The sequence below is a fragment of the Amphiura filiformis genome, chromosome 7, assembly GCF_039555335.1.
Source record: "Amphiura filiformis chromosome 7, Afil_fr2py, whole genome shotgun sequence".
Lineage (NCBI taxonomy): Eukaryota > Metazoa > Echinodermata > Ophiuroidea > Amphilepidida > Amphiuridae > Amphiura > Amphiura filiformis.
In genome coordinates, this window is record NC_092634.1 from 54,272,023 (window position 1) to 54,298,855 (window position 26,833).

The 26,833-nt window shown below is 37.7% G+C and overlaps 1 protein-coding gene across 1 annotated transcript in view; it reads left to right on the forward strand.

The window, feature by feature from the left end:
• Nucleotides 1-4,170: 4,170 nt before the first annotated feature.
• Nucleotides 4,171-26,833, forward strand: part of LOC140157951 (uncharacterized) — a 62,164-nt gene continuing 39,501 nt past the window's right edge. Inside the window, exons 1-13 of the mRNA XM_072181198.1 lie at nt 4,171-4,462; nt 6,415-6,630; nt 9,905-10,223; nt 10,997-11,138; nt 11,941-12,055; nt 12,629-12,802; nt 13,276-13,341; nt 15,664-15,917; nt 16,517-16,740; nt 18,330-18,439; nt 19,846-19,930; nt 20,686-20,689; nt 23,235-23,454. Coding sequence (XP_072037299.1) covers nt 4,258-4,462; nt 6,415-6,630; nt 9,905-10,223; nt 10,997-11,138; nt 11,941-12,055; nt 12,629-12,802; nt 13,276-13,341; nt 15,664-15,917; nt 16,517-16,740; nt 18,330-18,439; nt 19,846-19,930; nt 20,686-20,689; nt 23,235-23,454 — 2,134 coding nt within the window. The 5' untranslated portion in view covers nt 4,171-4,257. The remainder of the gene's footprint in view (nt 4,463-6,414; nt 6,631-9,904; nt 10,224-10,996; nt 11,139-11,940; nt 12,056-12,628; nt 12,803-13,275; nt 13,342-15,663; nt 15,918-16,516; nt 16,741-18,329; nt 18,440-19,845; nt 19,931-20,685; nt 20,690-23,234; nt 23,455-26,833) is intronic.

The following is a 26,833-nucleotide window of genomic DNA, read 5'->3' on the forward strand; positions in this document are numbered from 1 at the left end:
AACACCTAGAGAAGATGCAAGGACGAGGAGGGTTAATAGAATAATAGCTCATAATATATATAATGGAGATAATTCCGCAGGTAATTCCGTCGCATCTATTCACACATAGTCCTTTTGTTCGCAAGTACATCAATGCATAGATACCGCGTGTAGTTAATCCGATTATTATGTCACTTCAACAGCGAATAGACCATGCTGTGTGTTTTGTCGAAGGGAACTGTATTGTGTTATTCTTTTGTCTGCCTGTGTTTTCGCGGAAGGTGTAAAACGGGTGATGGAATGCAGTTGAAAATTTCCGCCAAGGCCGAATCATTTCACATTTTGAGTGCATTGTAGCCGACGGCTACCCAACTAAGGGCTGCTAGTCAGGTGTAGGAATGCGTGTATTTGGATTCGTCTATAGGGTGCTTGCACGGAAGGTCATTAGTTCAAATCATCCTTCACACACGCTCCAGAAGACATGCAAATACATGGAATACAATACCAATCACCTATTTAACGCAGGGTATTGATCAAAGTAAATCCTCATGAATAACAATGTCAATGAAATGTCGGTAAAGGGAGTGGACAAAGTGAATGCGTTCGTTGTGGTTCCTTCTTATCTCTTTCTTCCATGATCAGACTGCGCAGAGACTTGACTGATGGTTTGGTCACGTGATGGTAATCGGCGAGGAAGTAGTTTCACGGTGGGGTCCCAGGCTACTTCCTCGCCGATTACCATCACGTGACCAAACCATCAGTCAAGTCTCTGCGCAGTCTGATGAAGACCCGGTGAACGGGTCGCAACGTTACTAGAAAATTCGTTGGTGAGTCCAGAGTTTGATTCATATTTTTATCTAAGCATGAATTTATTTTCCAGGGTCTGTCGCAAAGCCTCTCTATCTTGTGTCGGAGTCAGAGGATGATGCGCCATAAGCCCATAACCCAACACCCCACTGCAGTGAGCAGAGCTGTGAGTAACATGGCACCACTGCTCTGCTATACTGCATAGACGTGCATGGTAAAATTTGAATTTGTACTGCTATATATATCTACAATAAAAACACTGTTAATTTGCTGTTCGGTTTCACATTTTATGATTGTCATCTACAGGAGGTGTGAATTATCCTTTATACACACATCACTTTTGTTCTGAAATCGACCAAGTAATAATGACACACGCACAATTCTAAAACATCATCTTTTGCACAGAGTTCAATGGGATTTGAAAAGTCAAGTGGCAGTGGAAACTCTAGTGATAACACTTTTGCAGTGCATGATGGGGCTTCCTTAAATCATCCTCTGTGTCTGTATGTTACGTTTAAACATTGAAATTTTCGCAACATTTGCGATGATGCTGGTAACAAGTATCATGAATATAAACAGAATGGATAAGTTACCATTTTTGTACAGTTGCCTGGAAAATGGGGGAATAGGAGGGGTGAAGGTAATTAAGAGTATGTGGAGGAAGGTTCAAAACAGAGAAATTATAATATAAACTATGATAAGTATATTAGTCCATTGTTTTAGTAAGCTTTAGTACTATGTTGGTAAATAAAAATGATAAAGTATGGAATTTGTGTGAATTTTAATTCGGGTTCCATCAAAAATGGGAAACAGCCCGTGACAGACTTGTTGGTTGTACTAAATCGATCTTGAACAATCGCGATGATTTTAATAGAGTGCATAAGGCTGCGATCACATAGAAGTATACTATTCGGGTATACGGTGCACGTTTTATAGGTGCACGCGTATATAGTTAAATCGAGCAAGGCAATTTCATAGTACCGGGTCACATAAGGCTACGATCGCATAGAAGTATACTATTCGGGTATACGATGCACGTTTTGCAGGTGCACGCGTATAGATTAAATCGAGCAAGGTAATTTCATAGTACCGGGTCACATAAGAGCTATTCGAAAAGGCCGTATACCTGCGTATAGTATAGTATAGTGGGAATCGCGCATGTTCGATTTTAGTGCAGCGTATACCGTCCAAATTTTAAAAACCTAAACCATATGTGGGCAAATTCATTTTTTTAATAGATGCGCTATCTAATTCTGCACATTATGACACCTCATTGAATGCAATGTGACCTCAAGAAGTAAAGTTACAAGCATTTGATAAGACGAAGAAAATGGGTAAACTGACAACTCGCTATTCGCTATAAGAAATACGTCATTCGATCAGGCTGAGTTCACATAGTATACTCCTATATGAACTCAGCCTGAATGAATGAGTGTATTTCGTATAGCGAATACCGTATACCGTATACTTCTATGTGAACTCAGCCTTATGGGGATATTTTATGGGCTTATGACGCATCATGCACTCCCGTGAATGAACTATGCATGCACCGCGCTGTTTGGACATTCGGCCAAAAGTATACAAGCTAGAAAATTTGTACACATGAGTGCGTCTAAAGTATTCAAGATGAGAATATTCTGTAAGGCGATTTCATGATTATGCCCAGGAATAGGCCTACATGTAGTATCAAGTTATTTGACTTGATCCAAGTCTTCGTGGGTTGAAAATACTGTTTGAACACTACAGAAATACTACAGAAGTCTGGATAAATGTTTTCATAAGACGAGATTCTGTTTCACATCCCTGGGTAATCACAGGCAACAAACTATGACGAATCAATCCAGTCTCCCTATTAAAATTATCATATTAATCATTCTACACCTGGTCTTAAAATGATCATATCAATTATTATTTTAGTGCAGTGTTAGCGCCATCTGTTGTTATTTATGCCGTATATAAAACGTTTTGAAGCTAAATTTCCTCTGATTTCCTGTGTGGGTTTTGGGGCGCCATCTACAGAGGGGACCCACTGTATTGTCTTGGAATTGCAAATTGTGGCATTGTTGCTAGATTTACTTTGAGTTTGTTTTGTTTAAAGTAGGAGCTTCGATTAGATAACGCAATTGAGAGTTTGTTTTGTTTAAAGTAGGAGCTTCGATTAGATAACGCAATTGATTGGTTTTGATTTTATTACTGTTTACTAATATGCATTGAATGCAAATAAAGCAGTTCTTTATTATGCAGGAATTTACGCTTGAAATACGAAATTAATGAACGCATTGCTGCAAAACATTCCAACATGTTGTTTTTGACAAAATATTTTGCAAAAATGTTTGCCAAAAATATTTCAATGCTGTTGTACTTTTTTTTCATATAAAACATCTACAAAATATTTTCATGACCTTCATATAACCCTTCATGTTATTTACGTTATTTAAACATTTTAACCAAAATCAAAATATAAAACGCGTTTTAAAAATATGCTGGGCAACCACTAAAAACTAACATTTTGCAAAATACAGGATGTCGCTGAAAGAACTGTATCATCGGGAACTGAATGTTTTGGGTATTTTAAGGCACAAACCAAGCAGAAACTAAATAACCGATGTGGTTGAGGAATATATCAGCTATAACACACTTTTTGAATTTTGACAATTGTTTTTGAAATAAAAGAATTTTACGAAACTACCTAATTTTCAATCCGTCGGAGTCAAATATCTATCAATGACAATAGACGCATGATATGATGCGCAGCGATTAGCATGATTAGCACTCCGAATACAGATTGATATTTGAATCCGTGGAAAGGTTTGAAAATGAGGGAATTTCATAAAAAATTCTTGTATGTCAAAAATGGTGAGGTCTTTGTCAAAATTCAAAAGGTATATGATAGCTGGTTTATTCCTCAACCACATGTACCAGTTATATAGTTATGTCTAGTGGTGGCGTTAAAATACCCAAACAATTAAGCTTCCGACGATATATTTCTTTCAGGGACACACACCCTGTAGGTACAAGATACTAGTATTCCATATCAGTATACCTGAGCCGAAAATCAAACATATAATATTTTATACATGTAAATTTGCTTTCTGAAACTGGTCGACACCGGTGGAAGGACTCAAGTGTTAACAAAATAGTTCCATCATAAATGGTTCAAGTTTTATTAAATACTAGCTTGCATAACTTGGCATAAAGTAAATTTACTAAACCCCATGAGCAATTTACAACTTCTCAGAAAACTGAGTACAGTTTCAGGAAGTTTTTCCAACAACTAATTTTTTCACTCTTCTTATACTTCAAACAAAATTATAATTAGGTGATGACCAAAGGTTAGAAATGACTCCATACATGCATGACATCCTGCGTCAATTAGTTACGTCAAGAGCTAATTCCCAAATTAATCCTTCTACAAAATCCCGCTTCGTGACAAACATTTCATTAACTGACACGTAGAGATACAACATAGATATGGCTACCCTGCGCATCTTCCTGATAAGCCTGCTTCTGGCACTTCTGACACACGATTCCTATTCAGCAGTGATTTTAAAACCAGTATCAAGTATCAATATACCTTTCGCTTATGATGTTGGAGGAACGGGCTCGTATGGTATTGAGAGCGGTGCTGTTGAACAGAGTGCCTATGATGAGGAAAGTGGACTCGTGTATACTGCAGGTAGGATTATATTAAACTTCACCTGAGAATGGTTAGTTTAAAATTAATGAGTGGTAGGCCCTATTTTTGCAAATTTTCCCGCAATTTTTTCAAGAATCGGGAGGGGCCGGGGGGACATCATTATGTATCCTTAGCCCTGGGCGCCACAAGCCCTAGCTACGCCACTGCATTTTGATGAGGCCATCAATCGGCTCACATACCTAGTTCAAGATTAATCATTCTGTACATATTCTTTCAGGGCCGCAAACATACTCAGACTGAAACGTCTTTGAATGAACTTTTCTATAAAAGGTAGTTTCACCATATAGATATTGGATTGATTCAGCGATGCACGATCATGACTGAATAATAAATAAATGTAAGATGTTAGAAATATTGTACATTGTGAGGAATACACAAATGCATGACGACCATCATAGGTTTGGTTTATACTGAAGAAATGCCAGTTGATATAATTAAGAAGATTTCAAGCATACATGGTGACTAAAACAAAGTTTTTTCTAACTCGACGGTAATCAATGTGAGGCTGAATTTGAAATAACGACATTAGAATCAAACTAGAAATAGGCCGATCCCATTAAACCTAACATAAAGCAATGGTCCCAAAAACTGAGCCATGTGGATCACCACAGTGAAATTATTTTCTGTTTACATCGATGGTAACATTTGGGCCATTAGCCTTAGGAATTCGGGTTTGAAGGGGAACTTTGTGACTAATCCACAACCCCACTTCCTGATTTCATACCATCAGACACCTAAGACTTACATAAATGATTGTGTGGAGAACCTTTCTTGCATTAGTCGTTTGACAGAGGCATCGTATAATTTGTTTTGTTTTTTGTCTGTCGACAAATAGAAATTACAACACATTGGCCTATGGGGTATTGTAATGCAGGCAATTATGCGTAACTCACAAATTATGTCCTAATCAACTGAAATTTTGGATATTTTTCGTGGATATCTATTTTAGTCTAAGAAAAGGATGTTAGAATCACAAAATGCCGAAAAGTATATTTCAGTTCGTGGGTAATAACCGGACGTCTCTGATTTCAAAGACGGGTCAGTGATTTCACATACGGGGGTCTGTGATATCACATACGTCGAGCTTTGTTGACAGCTGGGCACTCGATGCAGCACATCGGAACGAAGCTGAGTGTATTAGAATAAGCTTTCCTATGTTTAGCATAGATCTACATGTGCATAAATTATATCTATCTGTGCAAATTCTGACAAATGGTCCCAGAACACACTTAGATTGCAATGGCAAAAACCAAATGTTTCGAAGTAAAAAAAAAATCCCAATTTTACTATCCAATTCATGAATTGGATAGTAAAATTAGCAGGCACTCAACATGCTCAACTTGGGCTAGCTACAACCCAGATAAGGCCTATACACAAAATTATTCCCACTGCGCTGCCACGTTCAAAATTATTTATATCGTTTGCGACTGGGTTTTGAAACTAGGGAGTATGTGATTTATGAGACGTCTCTGAAATATGATACTGTTATGTGACATGACGCTATTTGATATCAGAGACGTCTTTGAATTAGCAGTGCCCCCGAACTGATTTAGGTGCCAAACATGGTTTTATTTAAAACAAACTCATATTGACCATAAAAAGAATCAAAACAGCCGGCTCTCAACACGCGATATTCAAAAGTCCCGCGCCGAAATTATCTCGCGCAATGATGTCATGGTTACTTGTGCTCAATTGTTTTCAGCCTTCATTGTATTACTAGGACGTCATTGCACTGGACAATTTCGGTCTTCTATGGTCAATATGAGTTTGTTTCAAATAAAACTACGTGCTTCGTGCTTGATAATTAATTTTCTATCATATAAGGCATAATGTTGTGATTGCCGGAGACATCCTTTAATCGCATTCTTTTACGAATATTAAAATATCATTGATCTTTACATTCTTGTCATTTTTATCTGCTTTTTATTCAGGAAATGCCTTCATCCACGTCGTCGACTACTCCAACATATCCAATCCCATCCTCCTGGATGCGTATACAAGTGGTCCCGTCAATGATGTGGAACTCTGTGGAAGACGTGTGGCTTTTGCCTTAACTGGATCACCTCGTGACCAACCTGGAGAAGTCCATGTTTATAATCTGTATGATAGGTCATTGCGAGATTTGGTATTGGCTTTCCGAATAACAGGTAAGAAAAGCTTAATATGTAAGCGAATTTGATTCATATTTTGTCTATGCAAATCACATGACTTAAGCATGCTCCAAATTCAGTCAAAGACATGTATATCAAACTATTCATGGTCCTAATAAGGATCACAAAATGTAACATATGTCTTGGTGCAGAGATCGCCAAGGATGGAACAATGAGTGGAAGAACATAATGTTTACCGACGAAAGGCGTTTTTGTGTTTATAGACTTCAATGATGGTCGTGTGAGAGTTCGGCACCCACCATTTGAGAGGTTTCTGGACTCTTGTGTCTGGGAGCATGACAGGTAGGGTGGTGACATATAATTTTATGTGCGTGTAGGTCGACATAGGTCATGTGGGTCATGTAGTTACCAAATTATGAGACCCAAGGTCAATTGGCATGTTGTAGGCCTACAGGGGTAAAAATTTTGAAGTGACTCCGATTTTCGTAAGCTTTCGTAAACATTGAGGCAAACTGTTTCTCAAGTTCAATAGATTCAGGAAAACAATAGTTTGCACTATTGGTGCTGGGAAGTTCAGAAGATAGATGATAATACATGTACATAATAAAGGCCATGAATTTGGTTGAATCCTGCTGATCTTTTAACCATTCTTTGTAATATACTAACTAGATCGCAGATAGTGCAAACTATTCCTTTTCTGAAACCTCTAAGCTAGACAAAGAATTTGATTAAATTTTTACGAAAATTGGAGCAACTTCGACTTTTGACCCATGTAAAGCAAGCAAGTTAACCTAAGACCTTTTGTGATCCCATAGTGTTTTAACTATAGGTCGTACGCGCACAATGAATTTTGCATTTCTGGGATCCGTGGGACAAGACGAATAATTCGACAGGTTTGAAAGTGTTACCGGTATTTGAATAAATTGATTTTTGCCCCCTGTACGATCCTGTGTGGCCATTTTGGTCTTTTTCTTTGGGTGGGGGGGGGGGGGGGGGTCACGGTCTCAAAAAAATTCCTTGACAGACACAAGATTCGAGTTCAGTGTATCCGATTTAACAAAAATATGCCGGTTGCCCGCTTTTTTACGCAATCTTGCCGAATGAAACGCGATTTTTCCAAAATAGAACCAGTTTAATAAGGTTAAACAGGTGCATGTCAAATTTGTACGGGAAGTTGCGTACATTTCACAGATTTTTACATGAAAAAGTGATCTTGATTTAACGAGATAGTACATTATGAGGTAAAACTGGGGATATGACACAATGTTGTTAATGAGAAGATTAACAAGCTAATTAATTAAGACGGTTAAGGCGAGTGGGACATTCAATAAACCTTTATGGTATTTTAACAATATGGTCAATTCTTTAAAGGTTTTACGCCGGGGTTTTACGGTGAGATGCGTAGATTTGACCACGACATTATAGCGCAGTCATAATTATGTTAGACAGTGATATCGTAATTTAATGATATAGTACAATGTAAGGTTACACACAGTACAATGTGAATATTAACAAGCTAATCAACTGCTACCCCATTCGCCATAACATGTCTTAAATATATTAAACAGCGGCGTACCGTGGCCGCTCCTATCGGCTCCTATCCCGGGGGGGCTGAAGAATATCACATTTTGCCGCCCCTTCCTCAACAGCCCGAAAAGGTTGACCCAATTTTTTTTTTCGGTGGTTTGCAAAAGTGAAGAGTAAAAAAGCGCCCTAAAAGTAATATGTAGTAGCCTACCATTTTTTCACAGTTCTAAAGATTTTTTCGCCCTTTTTTGCCCCTTCTTCTTTTTGCCGCCCCTTCTTTCGCCGCCCCTTCGTTTTTGCCGCCCCCTACTTTGACCCTGGGGGGGGGGGGGCTGGCGCCCCCAAAGCCCCCAAAAAATACCCGCATGTTAAAACATTATTAAAAACATGTTAAGGCGAGTGGGATCCCAGCAAACACAAAACATTCAACAGAAAATGTTTAAATGTCGGCTTTACATAAATAAAAGGGTATAAAAACGATTTAATAACATTCAATAAACATTTTTGCAAAACATTTTAAACAGAATGTTATTTTCGTGTTGAGAAAAAAAAAACATTTTACAAAACTGTTTGCCCAAAATATTTTACAACAACGTTTTTAAAACGTTTTCACGACCTTTAGATAACACGTTTAAATGTTATTAAAACTTTTTTAAAACATTCTAAGAACATCTCAGTTGTATAGTTCAATAGCTCTTGCGCTTCTGGGGCGAAAATGACACCCCTTATATCAAGCCTTGGGATATCCATAGAACCATGCAATTCCACTTGTAGGCCATTTTTATTTGTACAAAAACCGCTAAGTCATACTCCCTTCCGACCCGCCTTTATAACTGAAAAGTTAAACATTTCCTGTTTGTTGTTTCTTTGTCACGTGTCATGTGACTTTTAAAGGAAATAAACATTAAGGGATCTGTGATGAGCGTTTCGACAGTATTTTTGTGGGACATTAGAGCACCTCAGACCTATCGAATTGCATTCTGAATACGAAGCATGTCTTTCTGATATCAAATAATTTTCATTTTATGAAATTCACGATATAATACAAATTTTATAACAAATTATTAAATTTGATATTTTTCAAATTTTTGATATATAACAGTCCTCGAAGTAAATTTTTATAAATCTAATGATATATTCTTAAAGTGTATGTAGCTGGGAGGAAAAGCCGACGATCAATTGAAAATTGTGACCTTTCATATTAAAGATATGAATTTTCCTCCCAAAAGACAAAAATTTTGTTGGTGTTTTGGGAGAAAGGTCAAAAATTTTAATTGATCGTCGGCTTTTCATCCCACACTACATACACGTTAAGTATAAATCATCAGATTTATAGTTTACTTCGAGTACTGTTAAATATCAATTTTAATCATTTGCCATAAAATGTGTATTACATTGCGAATTTCAAAAAATCAAAATTATTTGATATCAGAAGGACATTCTTCGTATTCAGAATGCAATTCGATATGTCTGATGTGCTCTAATATCCCACAATAAATACTGTCCAAACGTTCATACCCACATCCCTTAAGGTGAAGAATTATCATTATTGAATAAAACTGACTGACAGGGCTCGTGACTGACTGACTGACTGACTGACTGACTGACTGACTGAATGAATGAATTAATTAATGACTGACTGACAGACAGACAGACTGACTGACTGAATGAAATGTTGATATAACATGAATCGAGATGGGTGTTTTCCTGGATCATCCTCTTTTTTTAATATTGTATTTAAGTTAATTTCTAATGAAGTTTTTTTTGGTTTTTTTGTTGACAGTTGGATTTGAACCCGACATGCTACATTTTACCAAGGACTGCAACACTATCGTGGTAGCAAATGAAGCGTCACCATTTGCTACCGCATCCGGTCCCGCAACCGGTCCTGCAACCGGTCCCGCAACCGGTCCCGCAACCGGTCCCGCATCCGGTCCCGCAACCGGTCCCGCAACCGGTCCCGCAACCGGTCCCGCAACCGGTCCCGCATCCGGTCCCGCATCCGATATCGTAGATCCAGAAGGCTCCGTATCCATTATCAGATTTCAACAGTCTTCTCAGCCAGTCGTCACCACTCTTAACTTCACCGCCTTTAATGATAGGTAATCTTACAAAAATCACAAAGTAGCAGACAGATAAATTATAGAGAAATTAACACGTAAATTAGCTCTCTTTATTCATCGATGGTTTTGACGATGATGATGACGATGACGACGACGACGACGATACCGGGTGACGAGAGCATTGTTTAAATCACGGTCCGAGTACCAGTGGCGTAGCCAGGATTTTGGAACCGAGGGGGCACAACTTGTAAATGTACCGACGGAAATATTTTTGGCCGACGGAAGTTGTGAATGGTTGCCCCAATTTTTTTTTCAATAGTTTGAAAAAGTGAAGAGCAAAAAAAAAAAAAAAGATATCAAGCGCTAGCAACCGAAAAACAACTAATTTTATATACAATTTTCCATTCTTTCTTTCATCACCGTGCATAAGCAAAGTAAAACATTAGTCCATTGATCACCAAATTATTTTTCACCAGCACCTTCCGTCTACCGACGGCCACTCATGAACCGACTACCATGATGAGCGGCGGGGCACCGGCCCCTGCCCCCCCCCTCCCACTGGCTGCGCCACTGCCGAGCACTAATGTAAGCTGCGTGTTGTCGCTGATGTTGCCCAGTGATGTTGATGATAATAATGATAATACAGTTGTTGGTGCCGTGTCATTGTGGTGGTGATGGTCATGGAGGTGGTAGTCACCACAGGTCTGCAACATGTGGTGGTCACCGCTGGTCATTTCTGATGGTGGTGCTGTGGTTTTGTTGGTGGTGGTGTGCAATACATTAACGTTTATTCTGTTTGCTTGTATTTCTAGGGTTGCTGAATATGAAGCCAAAGGTATCCGCAGAGGTTATAAAGGAGAAATCAGTTCGATGCCAAGTACCTTTTCTCAAAGTTTAGAACCAGAATACGTCACATTTAATGAAGATGAATCCAAAGCATATATTGCACTTCAGGTGGGAATTATTCTTAAAATAATAAATAAATAAATGAATTTTGGATTTATATAGCGCATTTTACAGAGGATTCAAAGCGCTGTAATTACGCTGCCATTGGTAATCATCAGAATCAGATCGCATCAACCAGGGGCGTAGCAAGCTGGCGGACGGAGTGGACGAAGTCAAGGGGCCCGAGGATGCAGGGGCAGGGCCCCGAGCAAAAGCGAAAATGAAGTGGGTTATGGATAGGGCTGATAAAGTAGATGTTAAAAAGGCCCCGCACTGCTCCTTGGCCATGGCCCCATAGGCTATGCCCCTGAACATGGGTAGTTGGCGAACCCGGCGCAGACTTATCCGCACTTAGATTGTAACATCCACCACTTATCTGTGCAGTTCCCCAAATTCCATTAAGTTAATGACGTTTTTGAAAACCAAACAACAATAACCGATTTTGAAAGAGGAGGAAACCGGAGATCACGGAGAAAACTTGCGAGTGCGAGCATGGATCGGGATAAAGCAAGTGTACAGTCCTTGGGCACGGCCGGGGCTTGAACCCGGAACTTCAGTGGTGCAAGACGAGGGAACATCTGTTGTGCAACTCGCTCCCCACATGCAATTATGTATTTCAAGGCATAAATTCGAATATATCAAATTAAGCTGATTGATTGCTTGTTCGGAAGCAGTCGTGGTGGGATTTTCAACACCACCTCTTTTTTGTGAACAGTTGAAGTACAAAAGTTGTCAAATGGTGTGGTATGTTAATTTCAAATCTTAATTGCAACACCAACTACCGTGTTAACTTGAATGTGTTTGATTTCAGGAAAACAATGCAATAGCTGAAGTAAACTTACTTACTGATACCATCGATGAACTGTATCCTTTAGGAGTGAAATCTTGGCAGGATTTAGTTCTTGATCCCAGTGACAGAGATTCAGGTAAGTGTCATACGGTTATGCTTCATAATTAACGTAAACTTGTTTTTCGCGCGCGGCGTGTGCATGGGCAAATGATGGGTGATTCTGGGGGTTATGTGGGGTGGGTTAAGGCTATAGGCTGTGGGGTGTGTTTGTGTAATGTAAGGTGTGCCACACTGTGCGTTGGTGCCTGCCTACAACCGAGGACATGTGATACACGAGACATCTTGAAACCGTGGACCTACATTCTTTACCAAAAAAGACTGCTAAGCAGGTACACAAAATAATATGTGTGTATAGATTCTATGTTTCCGGTCAAAATACTTGCGTTTAGGGACTGTGTTGCTGAATTTTGCATCCACCAACCGTCAAAATTCAGACGCATAAACTATACATTCTGGACATTTCAAGTGTTTCCAATGTCGCATTTCAACATCAAAATCAATAAACATCAGAAATGGATACCAATCATTTTGATATAGCTAGTGGTCAGCTAAAATCAGTAAAGTGTGCCGAGGCCTGCTAATATAAATTCCCAATTTTTAATGTAAACTTGACAATTTGCTCTATCTATTTATATAATTTTTCAACCAGGTATAAATTTACAAAGTTATGACATCTTAAGCCTGTATCAACCCGATAGTATCAAATTCTTCGAGTTCAATGGTCATGGGTATATCGCTACTGGCAATGAAGGTGGAACTATTAAATTAGAAGCCGGTGCACGAAGTTGGACTGATGCGAAGAGAGGTGGAAAGCTTGTAAAAGGTTTGTAAAATTGGCGGATTGGTGAAAAATAGATTTAAAACTCTTCTTTTTGTTACGCATCACGTTTGAAAAATTACGTTTGGGATTGAAAAGGAGGGTGTTTTTTACTCAGTCTTTCCTCATGAGCTCCATCATAACTATCGCCGGGAATATTGACAGTGTTCAATAGTACACACCAACCAATGCGAATCTTATTTTTCGTTAATGATGTAGGCCGATTATGTAATATGTATACCAAAATCTGCATTCTGATGGTGTAATGTGGGGACAAGGATGACCTAATCGGGTCGAGCATCTTTAAAAATGTTTACAAATCGACTTACACCATAATGTTTAGAAAGTTTCAATTCGTAAATACTGTTTTGCAGTGAAGTTAATTGCATATCATTTGATAATGACGTCAAAATGACGATACGTGTTCAGGCACTATACGCCATCTCAACTTCTTTACTCTTGTTTTTCTTTGTCTCTAGATAGGCAAATATCACCGAATATGGACGCAGGTCTTCAAGCTGCTCTCTCTGATAACGCTCGTTTAGGTAAGGCGACTGACTTTGTTGTGTGTAACACTTTATGCTAACTCCGAAACATGTATAAATTGAAAGTCCAAGTATTGTATTGGCAGCTGTTTCGTGTGTCATGACATTAGCTCAGTTGGTAGAGCACTATAGACGTTGTCACAACTTCATAAGCATGATAAGCGAGAGTTCGAAACTCAACATAATCCTATCTTGTTTAATATATAACTTTATAACGGTATTGTAGTCGAGACCGGCATATCCGAGACTGAAAACAGATAGTCCGAGACCGAAACCAAGAGCGAAACCAGCAGGTCCGTACGAATCCCGAAGTGAAATGGAAGAACAAAAAAGCTTAGTAACTTGTTTCTTCCATGTCACTTCGGGGGCTCCGTAGGTCCGAGATCAGACCGATATTTAAGAAATAAAGGGTAATGCATGATCCTTTACACGAAAATAATGTGTCCGAGGCAGTAAAAACGTAAATAATGGGCGAGGCGCAGCCGAACCCATTATTTAAACGTTTTTACTGCCGAGGACACATTATTTGCGTGTAAAGGATAATGCTACACCCTTTATTTCTATTCTATTACCACAAAATAGTGTGATTTAAAGAGAAAATATCAAATTTTTTGCCCAAATATTTCAAGTTGTTTACCTCAAGGTGGAGCGCATACGCGTAGCCAAAGCGTATGCACATTCCAATAACACAACCTAACATTCCATTCTCCCCTATAAGCAGGTATGCACATACAATAACACACCCCTGACATTCCATTCTCCCCTACATAAGCACTTATTAAGCAGGTGTGCTGTGCGCTCTGCTGTGCGCTGTGATGATAGAAGAACATAAAGTTCGTTGCCCTTGACACTTTATCGCTAATTAATGGTCTGTCACGTGACGCGTTTCAACAAATCACAGTGCGCGATTTTGAATAATGGGTTGTGGGGGTAATAGAATTAATATTAACGGTCTATTCAGGTATTCGTCTAAAGCAGATGTGCTACTATGAAGTTTTACGGTATATAATCTGTCAGGCGACGAAAATAAACTCCTCAACAAAAGTTTGGAAAGTTTTTTCAAGCATCTGTATCTCAAATTATTTGTGACATATTCATATCATGTTGCATATCAATGGATAGCAACAATACTCCCCTTTACAATGACACCCCATTTGAAACAAAAACATTTTTCACGGCTGAGTACACGCCTTGTGAATGTAGTGAGGTCTCAAACAGAATTTGCCAAAGAGTGATAACAAACGATGAATTAAAAGCGCGTATTTAGCCCACAGAATCAAACCCTAAAAAACAACCCTACCGGCGGGGGCCCTGATGGAGAGGAGAGGTTGCCAGAAGTCCCAGCACTTCATCAGTAAGTCGCTCAATATTGCGTCAGGGCCATAAACAAACTGAATGACACGCATAAATGATAACCCTGGAGAGGAGAGGTTACCAGCACTTCACTCTCATCTCGTTCCTGTGAGATGGAAAACAGGCAGGGTTGAAACAAAAATAGGGTTAACCCAGCAAACACAAAAACGTTTTTAAAACATTTTAAATAAGTTATATTTTGGCTTTTGGTTTAGGTAAAAACGTTTTAATAACATTAAAATGTCGGGTTATATAAAGGTCATGATAACGTTTTAAAACGTTTTGTAAGAAAACACACTACTACAATATTTTTAAATGTTTTCAAAAAATGTTATTGTAAACTATTTTTGCAAACATTTCCGCCAAATATTGTGTCAATACTTAAATAACATTATGTTAAAATATTTGAACCCAGCAAACACAGAAATGTTCTTAAATTTTTTTTTCAAAACATTTTAATAACATTTAAATGTCGGGTTATATAAAGGTCATGAAAACGTTTTTAAAACGTTATTGAAAATATTTTGGGCAAACATTTTTCGCAAAATATTTTTTAAACTCCAAAATAACATTCTGTTTAGAATGTTTTATATCAAGTTTTCAAGAATGTTTTTGGAATGTTATTAAAACGTTTTATACCCTTTATATAACCCGACATTTAAACGTTTTCTGTAAAACATTTTTGTTTGCTGAGCAGTAGATTATCAACAAATGTTTTTTAAGGTTATGAAAACGTTTTATACTCTTAATATACCCTTTGTATAACCCGACATTTAAACGTTTTCTGACAACCTTTTATCACCTTTTGCGAATGATGTCGAAAACGTTTTGTGTTTGCTGGGAAGATGGTTAAATTTAGTGTTTATAGCGTCCCTCAACATGCTCAATTTAACGTGTCACGGATGGTTAATTTCCCTCTCTTTCCCCCATGCTTAATAAATATAAAGTGTCTCATTTTTCTTCAAACAGGTCGGCTAGAATTCAGTGTTATCGATGGTTTAAGTTCGTCATATCCTACTAAAATTGAACGTCTGCACACCTTTGGTGGTCGTGGTATGTCCATATTCCGTGCTGATGATATGTCCTTATTGTGGGACAGTAAAGACATGATTGAGAAATTGCATTCTCAACTTTATCCGAGTACATTCAATGGGAATACCAAGCCAGATTATCCGAACACAGAGACTCTTGAGGATCTAATGGATAAAAGATCTGACAACCGTGTAAGTGGATTTTTTTCGGGAACTCTGTTTTAGGGATCAACTTGCTGTTACATTGACTTGAAGCAACCCTCTCCTACATAATACCATTAGCAACGCTCATCTACGAGATCCTGACTCACCGGATCTTTATATGTTGCACTAAGTTTTAGGAAATTATCTCAGCTCCAGTTTCATTCATTTGAATTACCTACTCCGATACCAGACAGACACATTACCTATTTTGCCAAATGAACCGTGGCCTTTTGTTGCGATAAAAGTCAAATATTTATATTTGGGAATTTGTTTGGTTAAAGGGAAAATATGATCAATCGCCGATATATTGCCTTCATGCCCCTGTCACACTTTCATTCCGCTTGCCGCTGCGGCAAGTGGTATCATCCTTGATTGTGTCCACTTATCTGCAATACACATGCGTCACGTCGCTCAGCGACCAAGTGGCATGACAGTATGAAACCAGCATTAGGTCACAGGAAATTTACACATACGTTTGTAAAACTTTTACACAACAATTCGTCTTCCTTTCGTAGTCGGTTTCTCCGTGATATGGTGCACAAAGTGATCTTACAAAATCTATTTTTATCGTTTCTCTTTTCATACAGGGCCCTGAATGTGAAGCCATAACCTTAGGCGAATTAGAAGGTAACACCCGTCTACTCTTCCTTGGAATGGGACGAACCTCTTCTATTGCTATCTTTAGAATTGAAGGTGGTCACGAACCAGTTCTCAAGTTTGAATCATTATATCGAGCTGGTGGAACGAATCAAACTTTCAGTACTCTATTGGAGAATGAAAACATCGGCAACTTGGATCCGGAAGATTTAAGGTATCTTGAATGTCATTAATCTCACAGGCATACTTTGTTTTCAGGATTCTTTTTTGTAAGATGAATCCGACAAAAGATATGTCCACACCTGATATAGTGTTTCTTCCAAAATCCAGCTTCGGCAGTTTCTTATCTTGATCGCTATTATAATTATGTGTTATGCGTAGAGACGAAATGGTAGCTGCATCTCTTAGACATCTCTTGCGTACGTGAATATACCTATCTCGTTACATACATGTATAACAACTCTTTCTCTATACTTTACTTTTTCCTTCCTCTTGTACTATGAAGAACCTCCTTTCAGGGCTAGATGCGTGGGATTTGGGTTTGCTTCTTAGGTGATTCTGTATATGTATATCAAGAAAATGAGAGGCGATAAAACTCACCCTTGACGTACTCCTGATGTCACTGGGAACCAGGTGGTATATCCATTTCGTGTTCTCACGCCACTGCTGCTGTACATAGCTCTAACATTATCCAGGTTCTGCCCTTCAATTCCAGATTCTTCCAATACTTTCCACAATGTGTTCCTGTCAACCCGATCGAATGCCTTTTCCTGGTCTGTGAAGAATAAGTACAAGTCTTGATCATGTTCTATGCTTCTTTCGCACATCTGACTTAGGGCAAAGATAGATTCTGTACACCCGCTGTTTTTCCGAAAACCGAACTGTGTCTGGCTAGTATTGGAAATCCACGTCTTTCCTGCATGGCTCAAGAGGGAACCCCCTGTAGTTTCCACAGTCTATTTTGCTTCCCCTCCTTTTCCATTTCAGAACAGCGATAGATTTTTGCCAGTCTTGTGTCTCGCCACATGCTCTTATTGTGCTGTGCAATTCCATCTGTCCCAGCTACCTTAGCACTGGCATGACTGGGGTTAGTTTTAACTGTATTTGCCACTTCTGTGTTCTGATTGAAGGGTGTTTGTTTCAGTCTGGTCTGGGAACCTTAGTTTGAAAGGTTCGTGGTGTGCCTGGTCGCTGATTGGAGTCATCAATTATTTGACATGTTCTTCCCATCTTGCATTAATCTCCTCGTCTCCATTGGGCAGGGTGGGTTCCCATCTTTATCATTTATGATAGACGTAGGATCAAGTTTCTCTGCTTGATGGTCGCCACCACCTTGAAGAATTCCTTGGATGAATGTCGACACTTGTTTGCTAGACCTTATCCAAATTGTTGCCAGTATGAGTTTTTCGATTCTTTAACTGTTTTCTTGCACTCACGCCTTGCTATTAAATTTGTAATTATCATAGTCGTCATCTGATTTGGATCGCATCCAGTACGTCCTTGTAACGTTTCTTCTTAATATTTGCAGCTTTCATAATTTCTTCGTTCCACCACGCTGCCCCCTTCACCTGTCCTGTCCCAGCCACATTCATCCTTAATGGCATCTGTAGGAGCTGATTTGAACCACTCCCCTTCTTCCTCGATGTTTCTCTCTTGTTGTTTGTTTAACCACTCGGTCCGGGCGGACACACACTTGGATTCTGATTAAAGTTGTCTTGTATCTCCCGATTCTTGATTCTATAAATAATGTATAAATGCCCCGCATACACAGCATAATATTATAATACTTGTTGATTATTTCAGGTTTATACCAGCCGCCAAAAGTCCCACCGGTAAACCACTATTGCTAGTTACTGGAACAACGAGTGGAAACTTAGTCATGTATGAAGTTATTGATATGTCACCCCAAACAGGTAAAGTACAGTCAATGAAAATACAGTCTGCCGCCTGGACAACCAATTCTTTAGAAATGCTTAGTCGCGCTAAAAGTCGATCGATACATGTAAAAATCAGCACAATTCAGAGATACACCTTTTTGCTATGAAATTAATTTTCTTGGTCAAATATAAAGCAATATTTTTTTTTTTCTTCAGTAATGTCAGTTAAAAACTTGGTGCTTGGATATACATTTTTTTAAATCCTGGTGTTAAAATTAAGCATCAAATTGTGTCTTTTAGTGTGATATTTTTGATTTTTATAGGCCTTGAATTCGCCTGCGAGCTTTTTACGGAATTCATGTTTTAGTGTCTCAAACTAACATAGTTTGCTAAAGAAAGATATTTCCCACCTCTGTAAAGCACATCGTGTGGGTCTATATGTTATAGTTTTGTCAGAATTTCCGTTTTTGTTTTACCCTTTTTCCATTCAGTCTCCGAAAATGTCAAACTAAGTAAAAGTAGGCAATGGTGAGTACTTTTATCTCGAGAGCAACCAGCTGAAATAGTCGATATTTCCTTTGTTGTTATCCAGGTCAATTTTTCATTGAAAGCCAATTGCCCGACCAGCGATTAAATCCCCAATTGGGTGTTCTGGTTAAACATGATCAGTAGGAGCGCTATAGGTCTGGGAATTTCTTTGCTATATTGAAGTTCTGGCAACACTATAGCCATGCCGGTATTCCTATTAAACCCAGGGATATCGATCCACAATGCTAGTACTAGCCTTTAGATTTCACGTGTTGATTTAGAAATTTTATCAGCCGACAGTGAAAGATGGTGAAATCAAAACGGAAATTCTGACAAAACTATGATATATAGCTCACGGTGATGTGCTTTAGAAAGTTGGGGAAAATCCTTCATTAGCGAACTATATTACTTTGAAAAGCTAAAAGGTTGATCCAAGAAAAAGCTCGCGGGCCGAGCTGAAGCCTATAAAAATCGAATATCTTACACTAAATGACTGAATTTCAGGCCTAAGTTTAACACCAGGATTAAATCAGTATCAAGCATTATAGTTTTTCCAGCTTTTTACTGAAAAAATGAAAATTATTGCTTTTCATTTGGCTGAGAAAAAAATTTTACACTGAAAAGGTGTAACTCAAAATTTTGCTCATTTCAACACCAATTTCGATCGTTTGTATTGCCTCATTAAATGACTGAGTGAGCCTTGCAGAACAAAAGAATCCGTTGTGCAGGTAGCTGACTGAATAGATATCGAAGTTAATAAAGAAAATAAATGAAACAAAATAAGCAAACTATAGCACGCTATTTGGAATTAAGGTATCATATCTAACAGTGATTTAATAATAATTATTAATGACCCTCGGTTTTATTGGTATTTATATTTAATTTGTATTTATTTACCTTTCTCTTCATTATAGGGGACAATGGCTTTGGTTCCCGAATCAGTTCCTCAATCCTTTTGACGTTCTTCCTCCTTGTCGGTCAGATGATACTCTCACGATAGTGGCGTGATATGGAACATTCTATGTGTATGTGAGGCAACACAGTCATCAGTAAAAGACAACTTCCATTCGCAATACAAGCTGTATGCATCAAATTGTACCCATCGGTTTCCATTGATAATGGATGAGTCTGACACATCAAAATTCAACACAATTCGTAGATTTATTGTATAACAAGTAATACAATAAATTATAAATTCTGGACATTTCAAGAGTATCCAATGTTGCATTTGGAAAGGCAGGATTTTCAATAAACGTCAAAATTGATGGGTGCCAGTTATTTTGATACAGCCTGTAATGTATTATATAACAGGACTCGAACTATACACTTTAAGGAATCTGTATGAATTGCAACTTCAACCATACGTTGAAATTACTTCAGGATAAAAAATACATTTCCCAAAAGTAAAAAAATAAAATATTCTAATGATTCTTTGCTGTACAACGGCCTTTAGCGTGTTATTGTTTTTATGCAATAGCATCGAAAAAGACAACTGGTAGTTGCTGAAACATCTGCAAGTAAATTTAAGTTTAATGAGATTTACAACTACGAATCGCAAGGCCTCTCTATCTTGTGTTGGCGTTTATTATGTGATGCGATCAAGCAAAATCAGTCGGAACTCGGAAATATTGATTTTGCGATAGCCAAACAAAGGAAATATTTCCTTTTGTTTCCTGTTGTTTTGGAAACGCTTTAATTGCTCATATCTTTGGAACTAGTTGTTCAATTTCAATGGGGTTTTCTGCAAAATGCAGCTTTGTAAATGTTTTTTTACTATCCGATAAGAAATTGAAAATTTAATATTTCCGAGTTCCGACTGATTTTGCTTGATCGCATCACATATTACGTTTGAACATTTTGATTTTATAACATTTGCGATGATGCCGGTACATATAGCAAGTAAAATAATTATGATAAACAGTATGGATAAGTTACACATTACCCGTGATCAGCTTATTGCTAGCATGAACTATATGAACAGAAACTCAACACAAGCACGAAGAGAGAATGTTTTACTTGATGATGGAACCGGCGAAGAACCGCATCATTCAGACGTTCTCTCAACATACTAGTATACACCGACAGCGGTGGGCACTTGTTGCAACCAAAAGCGAAGCGGTGTGCAATAATGCTTGCTATGGGCACCATAAACTAAATAAAGTATACCGATACGAATTATTGTCACAACATACGTTCCCTACAATTAATTCAAGAACACATATCAATGGTAAATATGATTGGACGACTATTTATAAATATTCATGTTTAAATAGCGGTATCTCATTATTTTCTATTTTGGTATTCTCCACCCCTTGCGAAGAATCTCCGGATTCACGGACATTAAACAATTTCATTTTGACACTCTTTACCATGTTGACATCATAACTCAAGAACTACAAAAGCGTAACTGTGATATTTGAATTTTTCATTTAGCCCGCTTCAAAATTTTCACCAGAGGTCATTACTATAGTCATAGGATACCACAGTAAGATCAATTCACAGCAGCTATATACTACTTTAGCTGGCAAATTAATCAAAGTAGGTCAGCAGTGATTTGGTTGACTGACCTGTTTATTTGTTTGTTGTAAAAGTAATTATAAGTTGATTGCTAGGTCGTGCATTTTTGTACTTTTGTGGTAAATTAACAATTTTGTAAACATTCCATAAGACCACTCGTTTAAAAAAATAAGGTGTGGTGAGTTTTGATACGTATGAAGCATGAGCCTCATCATGTGACAAGGGCAATGATGTGTCAGGCATATATGTGATGCGATCAAGCAGAATCAGTCGGAACTCGGAAATATTACATTTTCAGTTCTTATAGGATAGTAAAAAACATTTACAAAGCTGGATTTTGCAGAAAACCCCATTGAAATTGAACAACTAGTTCCAAAAATATGAGCAATTAAAGACTTTCCAAAACATGAGGATTCAAAGGAAATAATTTCCTTTAATTTGCTATATCTCAAATATCTCAATATTTCTGAGTTCCGACTGATTTTGCTTGATCGCATCACATATGGGTTTTAAAAGAAATATTGTAATATTTCCATATAATATATAGATTTTTTTTCCAACATAATGTTAGTTTGGAAAACAGTGGCATGATCCACGGAAATTAGATAAATTAAACGCAATTAATAAAAGAGATGAGAAAATCTCGCATGGGAATCGAACCTAGGACCTCAAGTTTACGAGACATGTGCCTTAACCATTTGGCCACGGGAGCTTCATGATTAGACAAGTTGAAATTCGAACCTATAGATGATACTTAATCAACTTTATTACCATTATAAAAAAGCAGACAAAATACTTCGAAAGGCCAATAAGGCCAGCATTCACCATCCGGTTAAAAAGACAGAAAACGAAAAACAAGAGACTATCACACAAACATAAAAGTTGCTCCAAGAATTAAATCTGTAATTATGGAAACTTTTTGGCCTCATAACTTCTAAATTGTTGGTCTGAACATGAAAAAAGTATGAATATTTAGAATGGCAAAGACTTGACGAATCCATCTGTGAGGTCAAATTTGGGCAGAAATGATCAGTTTTTGACAAAATCCATCAAACCTTTTTTTGCCCAAATGTTTTTGGCGACATAACAAAAACAACATTTCAGTAAAAAACAATCATATTTTTTTAAATATTTTAAATATTATTTTTGTCAATAAGTTCAATCGATAAATAGTGAATACACTACAGGACACCTTAAAAAATTCACCCGACAATAAATTCAATCTTAATCTCTTCCACGCAAACTGCCCATAGTATATATATGGCCTAAATGCAAAAAATAAATTGCCATCCTTCCCCTCCCCCACACATAGGCCTACATGTATTTTTGCCTCAGATCAGTTGCTTTCTGAAGTTGCTTTCTGAAACTGAAGACCTCAGTGGAAAGACTCATGTTTAAAAAATAGTTTTTGCATTAATGATTCCAGTTTTTATTAAATGCTATAGAGTAGCTTGCGTACATTAAGAAATAAATCTAACTTTAGACACAAAATTTTTTTTACATAACTTTTCAAACAAAATGAGTTTCTGACACACTACAGCACACCTTAAAAATCACCCCACCGTTTACAACTCCTGAATTCCAGTACTTCTTCCACTACATTTATCTTGTTCTTCAAACCATGGAAATAGTAGATACTATTTCCATGTTCAAACAAATCATAATAATGTGATGGCCAAAAGTTAGAAATGACTCCATGCAATGACATCCTACGTAAAGTTACTCCCGAGTTGAACTTACTATAAATGTTCGCTTCGTGACACCCATTTCATTGACTGACACGTAGAGATACAACATAGATATGGCTACCCTGCGCATCTTCCTGATAAGCCTACTTCTGGCACTTCTGACACAGGATTCGTATTCAGCAGTAATTTTAAAACCAGTATCAAGTATCAACATTCCTTTCGCCTATGACGTTGGAGGAGCGGGCTCGTATGGTATTGATAAAGATGCTGTAGAACAGAGTGCCTATGATGAGGAAACTGGACTCGTGTATATTGCAGGTAGGTTACAAATCCCGTTTAAATGTGATAACCTGAATGAAGTTTTCTACCTCCCATGTCCACCACCCAAACATTCTTATTCCAAGTTTATTGTTCTAGCAATTTGGATTTTTGAAGCAACAATGTGTATTGGCCCATGGAACAGTAGACCCTACACGTCTTCCGGAGTGGCTACCACCATACTATCAAATATAGTCCAAGCCTAAAATTTCATTGCGTTATCATTTTTCGATGGGGTAAAGTTGGAGGGGGATAATAAATTTCAAAATAGTCCCCACTAATGTAGTTTGAGCGGTCATAGTTTTAAGCGTGACTATAAGCAATGACGAACGTTTGGAGAATTTTGTTAGCTGCATTATGGTCCATCAGACTCCAAATATTCGACGTAGAAAATTAGCTCAAGTATTCGTTATTTCAAGTCATTTTTATCTTCTAAACCATGCTAACGAATGCGTGTTGAATAAAAATCAAATTTTATGTTGTTTAAGAGGCGTTAATCACTCAAGGCCAAAAACACCTTTTACCCAAATTCACTTCAGAATGCACAACAAAACACAATGTTTGACTAGGTTAACAATATCTGAAACTTTAATGAAAAGTAAAATATGATTGATCACATGAATAATAAATGCACCTGCAAATATAATCACACTTATAAGTCTTCTTGTTGATTACAAACTTCTGTTGCACTCAATGTTCTTGATGTATTATCCTGATTCACTTGTCCTGTGAAGATCACTGTTCAGCGAAGACCACTGAAGACTTGAATTATATATCCTTTGCGTATATAATCCTCGCACAGTTGACAATATCCAATATGGCGCTGCTTTCATCAATCACGCACTTTCTTCAGGAAACAGGACACAAATAAAAAGTTGCTCCACCTATTTCCATTTACATTGTGAGGTGTGTTATTTCATAAACCAGACTTCAGTAAGTCAACAGAAGAATATCATGCGTGTATTTTGGGGGGCTTTGGGGAGCCAGCCTCCCGGGGTCAAAGTAGGGGGCAGCAAAAACGAAGGGGCGGCGGAAGAAGAAGGGGCGGGGCCGCAAAAACAAAGGGGGCGGCAAAACGAATTAACAAAGAAAAAAGGGCGCAAAAAAAACCTTCGATTATATTACTGGAATAATAGCACATTATTGGCTACGTAAATTGACTGGCCCACATGGGTACCTCTTTTTGAAGCACATTATTGTACTAACAAACACACCATAGAGAGCCTAAAAACTCGCTTAATGAAAACTGTCAAGAGAGAAAACTACCCCTTCTCTCTTAATCTTATATACGAAAGTGGTAACCATGGTAACTGGAATTTCCCCAGCTATTTTAGCTTGGGGATTTCCATAATGGTGCACTACATTGAACATTCTGGACTTGATTGCATGAGAGGGGATTCCCAAAATGTCATTACACACCAACTCTTACAAAGGGGTTACCCATCTCTCGTGAAATAGCTTTAAATTGTAAACAAAGATTGAATATTACTCAGGGCACATCACAATGTCGAATGTCTGGTGGAAATATATTATCGATTTTACGTCAAACATTCGTTCAAAGTTATACATTAATATACATAAATAAAATGGGAATAGATTAAATAACGATTACATCGATTACCGTAACACCTCGTCTACAAGCATATAGTGTGTTTTGATGAAAACTAAATTAAAACGAGACAGCCTTAAATATGCCAATACAATAGATTGGTCTTACAATAGTCCTTGTTTGTATATGTTTGTATCGGTAATTAATTTGCTCAAACTCCATAATATTATAATTTTGTCGATGGATAGCGTCTGGATTAATTTAGCTTTCATCATAAGCACTCTATATGCTTGTAGACGAGGTTTTACGGTATTCTACATCTGCTAAATGTCTGTAGCGGCCCAAATGATGCTAAATTTATATTGGCCACTTGTGTAAATCGTAGACAGGATGGTCGAGAAATTATCAACTGAATAACATTTGGTACGATTCGAAAAGTTGCAGCGTCATTTATCAAGTTTGTGAAAGGATACGTTTAAATGGGTGTCAACCTTGCATAACCGTCCAAATCGGAAAGACCGCAATCAAGGCGGGTTTTGATTGATGACACACGCTGATCGCCACTCAAAAACTTTTGCTATGAGGATTCTTTCGGTGATTTTTTAGTCTAAATCTACGACTTCATTTAAGACATGATGCAGTCATGTCTACAGTAGAATTCATCTCGACCTTTGCAGGACTTAAACACCATTAAAAGCTATTAAACCAAGATAACACTCATTGAAACAGCTCAACTGATTAAATCGGATCTTCTCTGGTTGTGCACATGTGTCTGTTTTATATGTGCGGTGTCGCTATGATGTGCTATAATACAGCTTCAGTTGGGTAACTGATTATAAAGGAAACGCAAGGAAACAATGGTATGTGGACCTTTGTTCACGAAATGAGACAATGGCCTGCTTTTTGTTAACCAGCATTCTTGAAAATGAGCAACATAATGATTGTTGACTTAACACGGTTTGGAAATAATTTCTTCATATTTTTGGTGTTATCTGTCGTTTACATATCCTTCCTAAAACACAAAAGTGCGACTATTTCCAAACACCTAAATTAGCTAAAAATTTAGGACATGTTACAAAACTATATTTTCTAGAATTTCATAGAATAGTTTAAATGTAGCTTGTACCGTTTTTTTTTTTTTTTTTTCAGAACGGAGCGGTCCGTTATCAATATAGCTCAATATTTTCGGTCAAATCTCCATTCAATTAACACGGGGAGTTGGCTAGCTATGAGCTAGCTATGCTTTGCCCTCACTCATATTCTACGAAAGTGCGACTATTTCTGAACATCTAACCTAGCTGTAATTTTAGGTCATGTTAGAGAAATATATTTGCTAGAAGTTTGGAGAATAGTTTAAATATTGGCCGGTTATTTTTCACACAGTGATGTTAACTAGGCAAATGCAATATACTTCTAACATACACTATTTGTAAAGGTCGCGCGTCAATGGTGAGAGCACTGTGTATTGTGTATAGGAAAACGGACAGTAACTGCAGTATGACAAAAATTGATTTAACATTGGAATCAAACTAGATATTAGTTAAAAGAAAGAAAGCAATGGTCCCAAAACCGAGCCATATGTAACACCCGGACGTAACACCACCGTAACCCATGAATGGTTTATTATCATTGTATACAACAACATATTTTCTATGAGAAACTTGAAGGTTTTTAACACAAATCTTCACATACATAAATGGCAGTCAGTGAAAAAAAATGTAACTGACCATCCAAGATTTGAATCTGGGACCATCCATAAGATGACACCAGGGGCGTAGCCAGCTTTCTTGGTCAGGGGGGGCAAAATAAAATTTTGGGGCACAAACGAAA